At 32.1% G+C, this 12721-nt stretch overlaps 1 protein-coding gene across 1 annotated transcript in view; it reads left to right on the plus strand.

Annotated features, from left to right (window-relative positions):
• Window positions 1-1928: 1928 nt before the first annotated feature.
• Window positions 1929-12721, plus strand: part of LOC143067060 (uncharacterized) — a 36974-nt gene continuing 26181 nt past the window's right edge. The window contains exons 1-7 of the mRNA XM_076240063.1: window positions 1929-2097; window positions 4478-4572; window positions 5150-5242; window positions 6108-6236; window positions 8688-8764; window positions 9576-9670; window positions 10782-12508. Of these exons, the coding sequence (XP_076096178.1) occupies window positions 1953-2097; window positions 4478-4572; window positions 5150-5242; window positions 6108-6236; window positions 8688-8764; window positions 9576-9670; window positions 10782-12508 (2361 nt within the window). The 5' untranslated portion in view covers window positions 1929-1952. The remainder of the gene's footprint in view (window positions 2098-4477; window positions 4573-5149; window positions 5243-6107; window positions 6237-8687; window positions 8765-9575; window positions 9671-10781; window positions 12509-12721) is intronic.

Here is a 12721-nt window from a genome sequence, read left to right on the forward strand (position 1 = left end):
TCCTCCAGATTTAGGATTTGAGCTTTGGATAGTTTCTCGCACTTATAGTGTACCCAATGACCATTCTTACAATATACAGCTCTTGATCTACAGATCCTCCCACATTTCAAGCATTTCTCAACTTGTTCTTCCACAGATGCTGGGTCAGCATGTTTGGTATTATGACTCATATTGTTAATAATGTCCTGCAGCTGGGACGCTAAAAGGTGGTTCATTTTCTTAACATTTATCCTCATTCCATTGACATTGGTGTTATTCATGATTTCATGTATTGCTTTTATGTCTTTACTTATGAAGTTGGCTGCTAGTTTGCCGTTGACAAGTATTGAGCTCTTTGTAAGATATAGGCATGATAGGTTTATAGTATATCCATCATTTGTGTTTTCTTTGATTTTATACGTAGTTTGTACTATGCAGCCATTTGCATCGGTAGTTTCATCTTGTATAGTATCAAATGTGTTTGAAGAGTCACAAAAATATACATCACATGCATGGCGGAATATCTCAAAAGTAATGGCATCAAATTCGGCTGTGACATGTGTGAAGCCCCCACCTGTGAATCTGTGCGAGACATTTGTTCTTTTAGCACTGTCTAGCTTTTTATTCAAAGTTTTTTCTAGATTCAACGAATATGATTTAGAAGATTTGAGTTGTGCGATGGAGTCATTAGTCCTACCCATTTTGGGGGAGAATCCAGTAGAGATGAGCGCCATAGCTAGGGTATAGCTGAAAGTGATGACGATAACGGAATTGTGTGAACAGGGCTTCCCTTATTCACAAGTTGATTTGTTGCTTTGTTTTTTTTTTGTTTTTTTTTTTTTAGATTTTATGGTATTTATTGAAGAAATTAGACAGAATTTTGAATCAGCTTCCTATGCCAATATATGTATTTACTATCGCTGGACAATGAACAAGGCTTCCCTATTTCACCAACAGTCGGTTGAAAAACTCGTCCTCGAAACGTAACAAATATGTTGTCAATAAAATAACATAAACACTAGAGTGGGGTGCTCATTTTCGCCATATCTTTCCATGTTTTCTACAGTTTATGTTCAGGTCCGTATGTTTTTGAAGTATACTGATATTTCTATACGAAGATAACTTCAAATGTAAAATATTCTTTAATAAGCTTAAAAACTTGTTTGTTTGAAAATAATCATCTGAAAAATTAGATTAAAGGGTGTTTGAAATTGCCTGATGTTTTGTCTATGGGGACACATATTCGCCGTTTTTATACATCTACTTATATCCAAATAACTGCAGCCTTAAACAATATTTTTCAAATCAATTTCATTATAGACGGCAATAGCAGACATTTCATATGTGTACAAAACTAAAATTTAGGGCGATCAGTCAAAGAATTACTAAGAAATACTACTTTGAAATTGGGTTTTTCATTTAGGAAATTGGCCGAAAATCGTTGTCCATTTTTCGGTTCTATGCGGTAAGTGACGCAATTTTGTCGTAGTTTAAAAAATAATCATATTTGTTATAAAAATTTAATTTACCGGCATATTTCTTTCATTTCATCCATCCTTTGAAGTTTTTACACCTCAAAATCATAAAACGGCGAAATTGTGTCCCCGGCGAATATGTGCACCCCACTCTAAAGTTTTAATGATTACGGCAAATACTGAAGAATATGGAAATTAATACTTTTTGTATATAATCAGACGGTAATAACAGAGAGCGACAGACGATACAAAGAAATGAACTATAGATAGTTCTTTGTTATTATTACAGGTCAAGGTCAATTATTTTAGATAAGATCTTTTCTCTATCCACTGTTTCGAATAAACATCTGAAATATTTTTAAAAAATGAATGACAATTGTTATATTTTACGTTTGAAAAGAATCATTATGTCTGCATTTTAAATAAATGAATGTTTTGAAGCTCTCTCTAGGTCAAAATACCAGTTTTTAACAGAATTTTGTCATTAGCATATCCAAAATGGCGATGGCTACGGAAAGCTTGTGTCACAATGATCCAAACTTTGCTGTTATATGCAATTTTTGGGATCGCTATGGGGAAATGATTGGTCTCAAAGAGATCTCCTACTCTGATCTCGAACGATGGCTAGAAGACACGAAGCAGGGTACGCATACAAGTTGGAAATCCATACATATATTTTACCGATAAAATGCACAATGATCAAGGAATCCATAAAATCATAAATTGTATAAACAATTTAAATTAATCCTTTAAGTCATGCATTTCCATGTACTCCGATGATACTTCTATGCATTTATATACAGTTGAATGAGCAAATGTTATTACTCAGTTATTTGTTGAATTTATAACTCCATTGTGCTGTTGTGTCCTTAAACAAATGGCACTATATAATTTTACACCTAGTAAAAAGGAGTGCAGACAGTCCTGTGCAGTGATTCAATTGTTTAGGCCTATCATCCATTAAACAGCTGGATATATAAGATTCTAGATGCATCTATCATTAATATATCCTTCGGCTGCTATGCATAAACATTTGTATTCCAAATCATGCAAATGAAATTTTATGAAATCTTGAAATAAAATTGAGAATGAAAATGGCCAAAGAGACAACAACCCAACCAAAGCGCAGACAACAGCTGAAGGCTACCAAATTTTGGGTCTTCAATGCAGCAAGAAACATCTGCACCCAGAGTGAATGTAGAAAAAACAAACACACAACGTAACAATATGCAAAGTAAAACTCAGTTCAAAAGAAGTGTGAGTCCCATGTGGGTCTCATTGGGGTCTAAGCGTGATGTGGGATTGCCGATTTTTTGTAAGCGTGACACATGAAATTTTAAATTTTTGTGCCGTGAAAACGGGAAATGAAATCTAGTGGGACACAGGAAAGTACAAAAAAAAAGAGAATTGCTTACCGACATGTACATAGTTTAAGCGGGATACGTGAATCTGACAAAACAGTAAGCGGGATCCGGGATCAGAACCCCCCAATGAGACACCCTCCCATGTCAGAATAGATTACATAAGAAACTAAACAAAATGTCAATGACAATGATATTTTAATTTAAAAGGCTATTTTAATTTTAACACAGTTTTTCAGTCAGTTGGGCTTTGAAAGAGAATTAACAGGTTCTTTATTAAAATGTTTATCTGATTTCTACTCAAAATATAAATATGTTTAAACTTTTATACTGTTTCAATTCCTAACATCACTAAAGAGACATTTATTGTCGAAATCCCTATATGGTGTACCAATGTTTGCACCTCTTGTTTGTGGTATACTATCTTTTTCTCAAGTTTATTGTTTTCTGTTTGGTATTAAATTAATAATTAAGATCCATTTTATTACATCTGGTGATCCGTTTATTTGGCAATCACCATGGTAGTCAGCAGGATTTTAGAACATCCGTTGGAAAATGTTGTTTGTGCTGTTTTAAACCCTTTTACTAAGAAATTTGTTTTGCATGCACAAGTTAATTAAAAATTAAGCTTTTATCCAACGCAATCATAGGTTTGAATGTTGTTTTCAATTTAGACTTATTTATATTTTCGTTTGGTCTCGTATTATATTTGGCTTTGGGTTTATATGATCCATTCTGACATTCTATTTCGACTCTTCAAAATTCAAGAGTATCCTAAATTTAGGTAAATTATATGGCCTTCCAAATAAGGTTTTGATTCCTAACATCACTAAAGGGACATTCATTGTCAAAATCCGGATATGGTGTACTAAGTTGGAAAATGTTGTTTGTGCTGTATTTAGACCCTTCTACCAACAAATTTGTTTGCATGCACACATATTAAAGTTGTCGTTTTTATCCAATGCAATCAAAGTTTTGAACGTTGTTTTCAATTTAGACTTAAAATTGAGAATGGAAATGGGGAATGTGCCAAAGAGACAACAACCCGACCATAGAAAAAAAAAACAAAAAAAAAACAACAGCAGAAGGTCACCAACAGGTCTTCAATGTAGCGAGAAATTCCCGCACCCGGAGGCGTCCTTCAGCTGGCCCCTAAACAAATATATACTAGTTCAGTGATAATGAACGCCATACTAATTTCCAAATTGTACACAAGAAACTAAAATTAAAATAATACAAGACTAACAAAGGCCAGAGGCTCCTGACTTGGGACAGGTGCAAAAATGCAGCGGGGTTAAACATGTTTGTGAGATCCCAACCCTCCCCCTATACCTCTAGCCAATGTAGAAAAGTAAACGCATAACAATACGCACTTTAAAATTCAGTCCAAGAGAAGTCCGAGTCTGATGTCAGAAGATGTAACCAAAGAAAATAAACAAAATGACAATAATACATAAATAACAACAGACTACTAGCAGTTGTTTATATGTATATAATATGTATTAATGGCTGTTTCCATCATAATGGTGTGCTCACTACATCATGTAATACCAGCTCAAGTATTCGATGTATAAATGATGGTTGAACTTAACCTCACCAAAATGCTGCACATGCTGTACCTTTTTGTAGTCCTTTATTTATATTAATTGATTTATTTTCTAGTGCCAGTGCCACTTATTGATCTCCATGTTCGTTTGTTACGGAGAATTGGAAAGACATCAGTGACTGCTAACAGATGGGAAAGATACATCATTAAGGTTTGTCTTTTAAATTACAGGTGTAAATGTAGTATTTTGGATAAACTTTTAGGGCACTTTTTCAGATTTGTATTTACCATTTGTTTACCATGTTTATGAAAAAAGGAATGAGAGAATAATCAAAGTTTATCAAAATGTAAAGTAAACTGTGAGAGCCATGTTGATTACCTTATTCCAAGTGTTTGTGAAAGTAACTTTAAACATGAGAACAAGATGTTATTGTTCAACGTTATAAGACTAGATCTTGAAGAATATACATACATTTTGATCATTGATGTTTATACATAAGGACTCTCCTTCCATGCCTTCAGAAACATATATATTCTTGACTTTCTTTTGTCTAATTGTGAAAATAAACAAGATGTGCCACTTCTTTCTTATTATAGAACTAATATGATATCTTACTTTTTTTGGACAAAATAATTATGAAAATTTGGTGACATTTATATGCCTAGCTAAACATATTCAGTTGAAAAGCTTTGTTTTGCATGCAGAAAGCTTTAAAATGAAGAAAAATAAAGATTTTGTTCCAAAGCATTTCTTCTAAAAGTTAAACGTAATGACTTTTTTATTTCAGTTCTGTCACACCTACTCCAATGTAGATGCATGGGAAATAGAGAAATTTGGATATAAGCATTGTAAACTGACCACAAAACTGAAGCTTTTGAAGGTAAGAAAATAACATATACATGTGTACCTTTTAAATGTTTTGTCTCACCTGCGATGAAATTCACAGAAGTGATGCTTAGACATGCTGTTTATCATCTATAGCAAAGACAACATCAAACAATTGTACCTGAGCACCTGAGATCACCCCCAGTTTTGGTGGGGTTCATGTTGCGTAGTCTTAAGCTTTCTATATTATTTGTCTGTTTATTTTTAGCCATAACGTTGTCAGTTTATTTTCAATCTATGAGTTTGACTGTTCCTCTGGTATCTTTCGTCTCGCTTTTGTAAAAGTTCTATGATTTAGCTTCACAAAAACGACATCAAACAGAGTTATAATTTATATACATGTATACATGTACAATTTGCAAGGTCGGTCAATAATAAGTGGTAATAAGAAAAAAACACAAAAACCAAAACACAAAAATTGAATCATGGCAAAAAGGTGCTATAAAGTGATGAAAAAAATACAAATCCAAAAAATTGGCACATAAAACAGAGTATCATTTATAATATCGAAGTTATGTTGTAAAGTGGAAATTGTATTATAAATTAAAAACTAAAAGACTCATCGATCAGATTTACAGTAAATATTGGCTAAAGTGGTAAAAAATACAAAATAGAGATATATATGTCCAATCCATTACAACCTTTATTTATTATTTAATTATAGTCTACATTAATTACCTTCATCCCAAAAGCCAAAACAGATCTTGTAACCAAGACTCTGACCTTCATTCCGTTCAATCATCATACGCCCAGACCTTGCCTAGATGGCAACAAAAGTAGGCGTTTTTATTTGGCAGACATATTTATGACATTGGCCTGTGTCTCCTAATTCATTTAATTTTGCTTTAATTTTTTTAAAGACTATATTGGAGAAACAGTTTGATCAGAATTCCTCATTTAAAGAAAAGGTAAACAAACTTGCTCCTGAAGATATGAGATTCCAGCCGATTGGCAGAGATAAAAATGGTCTGGCCTATTGGTATATGCTGGTATGTATATTGATTTTATGTTATACATATAGAATAAATAATTTTTCCTGAAACAACTTATAAAATGGTTGGCTGATATATATGGACAAGAAACAGTAAATTTAAATATACATGTACTACTAGCATTTGACAAGTTGAGAAATGAAGTAAATTTAAACTTCAAATTATTTTATTTTCATGATTTTAGTTGAAAACTTGACTATTTTCTATGTTTTTATATATTTTTTGACCGATAGATATAGTAATTAGGTGTAATTGAAAAAAAGTAAAAGAAATAAGACAATTCTGCATGGTAGTACAATATACTTTTTAAGTATGGTCATACCTGGATAAGTTGAGTCCATGATCCAAATAATATTCTAATATGACGTGCTGCTTTCGCTTTGTAAACAACACTGTGTGAAAATTCTCGATATATCTCAGTGTTCCACCTAGGATTTCAAAAGAGCAGGGTGCCAATCCTGAAAAGGGGCATTTGACGCGTGATATGATAATATGAAAAGGGCATGTTTTAATAAAGATGACCAAGGCACCCTACCAACACTGCTACTAAGACCCTCTTTAACTTAAATTCCAATAACTCAAAATACCTAAACATATATATTCTCAAGCAAAAAGTATGTAGACATATTTTAGAATATGTTAAGTAGGTTACTCAATGCTAGGAAAAAATCAGATTGAGTTATCTTTCTTTATTCGGGTGTGCTCCTTCTTTGGAGGATTATAAACAGTATGTAGAAGATGTAAATTATATGATCAACAATACGGCAGCCGATTTTGATATTTTCGTATAAAAAATGAGGGCAGTCAATGACAAATACGTGTGAATTTGCTATTTATTTCATGGAAAACAAGCTTAAAGTAGCACGATGTCTGCAACGAGTTGATTATGGTTTTCAACTTTCTGTCATTATGTTTTCTCCATGAAACTACGGTAAACATTGCAAATTGTGCCCCAGTTGTCGTAAGTACATTTCTTCACAGATAATTGCTGACTGACCGATTATATTTGAATGAATTAATGTTGATGATCATTAATGAACCATCCGATATACGGATTACCTATAACAACAGATTATCACACCAGTTGTAACCGTTGATTAGCTTGGGGTCCTAAACAAAGTCATAAACTTTTCGCCAGATAAATTTAGTAATTAGCGGATCATATCAATACGAACAAAATAATATACAATCGATCTTCAAAAAAGTTAGGGAAACTGTAAAAAGGGCACAGGGCGGCACTAGGGGAAAGGGCGGGAGCTGTGCCCTCTGAAAACGACCTAGCTGGAACACTGTATCTACACTTAGCACAGACTCAACCATTGATGTTACAATATACCTCCCACGTAAATCCACATGTATTTGAACCTATTTGCAAACGTTTTGCCAATTTTATTGGATTAGAAATTGTAATTAAAAACAAAAGACAAAAGAACTTTTATTCTTATTCGGATGCATAATTAAAAGAATTAATATACTGCAACTAGTTGTGTTTATTTCCTAATTATAGTAACACAGCTATATTTTGTGCAATGTCAATTTTATCTTGGAACACTTCTCCACAATGAGGGGTTCATTAAGGGATGAAAATAAGCTTGATATCTATGTTATGATTTTTTTCAAGAAAACATGAAAATAAAAATCGCAAATATTGGGTTTTAGAATTAAACATATATTTTCTAGCGGTTTATAACAAAAGAATCAATGCAAGCTAAAGATTTATGAGAATATTTGAGCTTTATCTAACTAAAAAGGAATAAAAAAGAACAGCTACACACACGGCATACCCACCCTCGCTTCAGTATTTGAATGAACTTATTTGTCCTATTAGAATCGAAATAATTCATGGAAGCCATAGATTTGTTGTAAATTTATGCATGGCCTGGGCCGTGATATTCGTTAATTTTATCCCTCGCAAACGCTCAGGATAAAATTTGAAAATCACGGCCCAGGCCATGTGTAAATTTCCAACAAACCTATGGCTTTCATGAATTATTTCTTAAATTTTAGACTCACCCTAGGTTTGACTCATCTGATGTCACAAGAATCATCATGGTGTCCAATTTCAAAATTATATACCTTCTATTGTCAAACTTGTATGTCAACACTGTTATTCATTGGAATTGTACACGTTAGAAGTACATTTATGTTTATTTTTCCTCAACAAGTACACTCAGAATAAGAACAGCATTGATCAAACAGGTTTTTTTTTCAAATAACTTGATTTTTCCAGATTTTTGACACAATTTGGTTCAACACAAGGTTCCCCTGCATATAAATTATCTTTTTTTCTGAAGTTCTGTCTAGTTTTTCCTCTTTTCATGTCTTAATAGCTTACAAATGAATCAAATATAACATTAAGAAGAAGAAAAAATCATTTACTATGATTACTTTGTCAACTTTGTCCAGTCTAGAATTCCTTTGTGTAATTTGTTATGATTATTATTTCAGGATAATGAATGCAATTTAAGAGTATATAGAGAAGATCTGGATGATAACGATGATGAAACATGGGAAATTGTTTGCAAGTAGGTATTAATGTCAGGAATGTAAAAAATTACATACAAATTACATGCAAATTAAATTAATAAAGTATGGTAGATTACAAAGTTCAAGTAAAAACAGATGATATGAAGTGTTTCATCAGTATCATAATCTTGGCTGAAGGCATAAAAAAACTAAGCTTTTATTAAAAAAGGGAGACAATTAAATCTCAGATAATCAAAATAAATACATATTTAATAAGCAGATATGGTATGATTGCCAATGAAACAACTCCCCACTAAAGTCCAAATGACTTAAGTATTAGCAGCTATAGGTCACTATATGACCTTCATTAATGAGCAAAACCCATGCTGCATAGTAATCTATAAAAGGCGCCATCATGAAAATATGTATATAAAATTTCAAATGAGAAAACCAACAGCCTTATTTATGTACAAGGCAACCTCTGCTTTTTTACATGACATCCTAGTTTGTAAAAATGACTAGTTTTAGGAGTTTCACAGAGAGTTTTTTTTTAAAACTTTGACCGCCATGAAGGAGGAGACATGTTTTTATTGTTAAAATACAAATTGTTTTTGATTTATTAGGATACATTGTGACCTGATATACATGTATGCTAGAAGATATTACAGAAAACTTGTTTCCTATATGAAGCTAATTGTAATATTGCTACTTGAAACATTAGTCAGGGTGATCTTACTAAACATTTATCATAAAAGTCTAATCATACTAAACATTTATCATAAAAGTCTAATAGGTAGTGAAAAATTGAAAATTGGTGTTTACCATTCATAGAACCCAAAACTATGTTAAAACATTTATATTTTATTTTAGAACAAGAAATGATTTAGCAGAATTGGTAGTTCGACTAGAGAAAGAAATTAACGGGGGCATAACCAAAGATTTAACAGATATACACAGCAGCACATGTAAGTTATATAAAGAAAAGAGAAAAAAATTAATATATTCCTTTGAATGGAGAAAAGAGACATGTATTATAGTTTATTGGTAGCGTATCTCTACAGCTCATTGTCAGTGCTCTCACTTCACTAGAATCCATGATGTTAACCTTTATACAGTAATGACATGTCGTTCTGATATTCATTCATTTACTTAGTCATTATAATAGTCCTCTAACCATATCCTTGGACTTTCTTTAAGGAAAAAAGTGGAGATAATTCCAAATTTAAAGATTGACAATCTACAGGCATAAGTTTGTTAAAATTACAACTAGCATTTCATTAAAAATCATTGAAATTATGAAATTAAATGTATTCAAAAGTATGTTTAACATGACTTATCCTTATAGTTTTCTATAATAAGTAATTGTTGCAGTCTATGTGATTATGGAAATGATATAGATTTGTATTACTATAATCTCATAATTCTTTTAAGAGGTAAATGGCTCATACATATACATGATATATTTACTATTATCCTGTTTTAAGTGTTTGTTGTGTGTTGTGAGACTTGAATAAACATGGATCTGAACCGCTTGAATTTGTACCAACGCTTAAATCTAAATTGTGTTTATATCATCATTTTGTTTGTTTATTTGAAACTTTTGAGATATTTTTGCAATGAATATAAAGTTAAGAAGATCTTGAATGATTGCCAATGAGACCACTCTCCACTATAAAGTAAATGATAAAAAAATTATAAAAGGCCTGAAATGACAATGGAATATGTAGACAGCTCTCTCATAAGCAAAAAACCCTGACTATAAACTAAAAGGACTTACACCACAGGAACTGGGAAACATTCACTGCATTCACACAGCAGGATTGCAAGGACCAACAAACCATTCAGTAAATAACAAAAAATAAGATGTGATAAGATTGCCAATCAGAGCAATTATGAAAAGGTTTAACAAAAAATGGCAAGACAATCTTGTACTTTCATCTTTTTTTTTTGTTCTTCAAAATAATAGAAATTACATTTAAAATATATGATTAACAAATGTTTTACCCATATCCTTTCAGCCAACAGTTTTACATTTAAAATATATGATTAACAACTGTTTTCCCCATATCCTTTCAGCCAACAGTGTTAAAAGTGAAGAGGCTGAGGATGAAAAGAAATTGGCAACATCTGATGATTCACAAGATTCTCTGCCAAATGTCAAAAAAGATCCAGAGAAAAAAAATGATCTAAAAAAACTTGATGAAGTAGATGGCGTTGTAAATAAAAAGGAAGAGAATGATGACAAGAAAGATGTGAAGACAGAAGCTGAGGAAAATAATGAAAAGAAAGACATTAAAGACGAAATTAGAAAATGTGATGAAAAGAAAGACATCAAAATAGAAATAGTAAAATGTGATGAAAAGAAAGACATCAAAATAGAAATAAAAAAATGTGATGAAAAGGAGGACATCAAAGAAGAATCAGAAAAATGTGATGAAAAGAAAAATACTAAAAAGGAAACAAAAGAATGTGATGAAAAGAAAAATACTAAAAAGGAAACAAAAGATTGTGAGGAAAAGAAAGATTGCAAAGTAGATACTATAGATAATGAAGAAAAGAAAGATGTTAAAGTAGAAATAAGCGATTGTGGTAAAGAAAAGAAAGAGGATAATCATGATAATACAGATACAGGGGATACAGTTATCATTAAAAAGGAACCAGTTGACAATAGTTCTGGTGAAAAGTTAGAACTAAAAAACCAAGATACTGCTGCTGATGTTGTTAATGTAATTACTGCTAAAGATGACAATATTGAAAAGGCAGATATTTCATCTGAAGAGAAAAAGAAAGAAATTAAATGTATTGACCAAAAGGAATTGAAAGAGAAATCACCTTCACCAAACATTCCATCCTCTGAAATTTCTGTAATTGATAAAGGTGCAGAAAAGGATCTTAAAAAACAAACAAATTCTGTGAATGATTCAAAAAGTAATAATAAAAGTGAATTGATCACTGTTAAAGAAAATGACAACGACGAAAGTAAAATAAAAAATTCTAAAGATGTTTGTAAAAAGTTGGAAAGTGAAAAGGATAATTCTGAAAATTGTGATATTAAATCCATCAAAACTTCTGAAATTTCAAAAACTGATACACAAAATTCAGCAAGTGATAACAAATTTTCTACCTCAAAATTTTATGGTGCTATATGTGATAATGCTGACAAAACTGTAGAATTAACAGAGGAAATTAAATGTGGTTGTGATGACAAAAAGGGAGGTAAGCAGGATATTCCAAAAAATGATTCTGAAACAGACAAAGAAGTGAATGATGTATCAGATAATAATGTGAGAAGAAGTAGTAGAACACATACTACAAGAACTCAATCACAAGATTCACAGGTGAAAGATAATAAATGTGAAAGTAATTCCAATTTAGAAAATACAGAGGTTTTGTCAAAAACTGATGAAACTCTACAGGTAAATAACATGAATAAACATGATAATGGTGATTTAGAAAAAGAAAACAACAAAACCCCTAGTAAATCTAAGTCAAAGGTTAAAGGTAAAAAAAGACCTTTGTTATTTGAGGACAATTCGACAGAGGATTCACCAACAGTGGAACCCGAATCAAAGAAGTCAAAACAAAACAAGAAAATATTAACAAAGAAGTCTCCAGCTAAAGTGAAGTCCTCCACTGAAGATACAGACGATAGTGATGACATACCCCTCAGTCAGATCAAAGGAACACCCAAATCTTCTGGTAAACAGACACCTAAAGCAACTCCTAAAAAACTTACTCCTAAAGGCAAGAAGGGCAAGAAATCGGAACCAACACCTACCAGAAAAAGTTCTCGACCAGTAAAGGTTAGTGTTCTTATTTAAAGATAACCAAGACTCAGGGTTGTCTTTAAGGCCCGGGGGCCGGGGATTTCCCCCGGCAACTTCCCCTTGTTGACCCGGCTACTCTAGCGGCAAGTATGACCTGACTGTTTGAAAAAAAACATACAGAGATCAATATTTCTCCGTTACAAGTTTTTGTTCCGTGATTTTAATTGTGAACAAGAGATACATCGAGTA

Source organism: Mytilus galloprovincialis, chromosome 3 (genome assembly GCF_965363235.1).
Source record: "Mytilus galloprovincialis chromosome 3, xbMytGall1.hap1.1, whole genome shotgun sequence".
Lineage (NCBI taxonomy): Eukaryota > Metazoa > Mollusca > Bivalvia > Mytilida > Mytilidae > Mytilus > Mytilus galloprovincialis.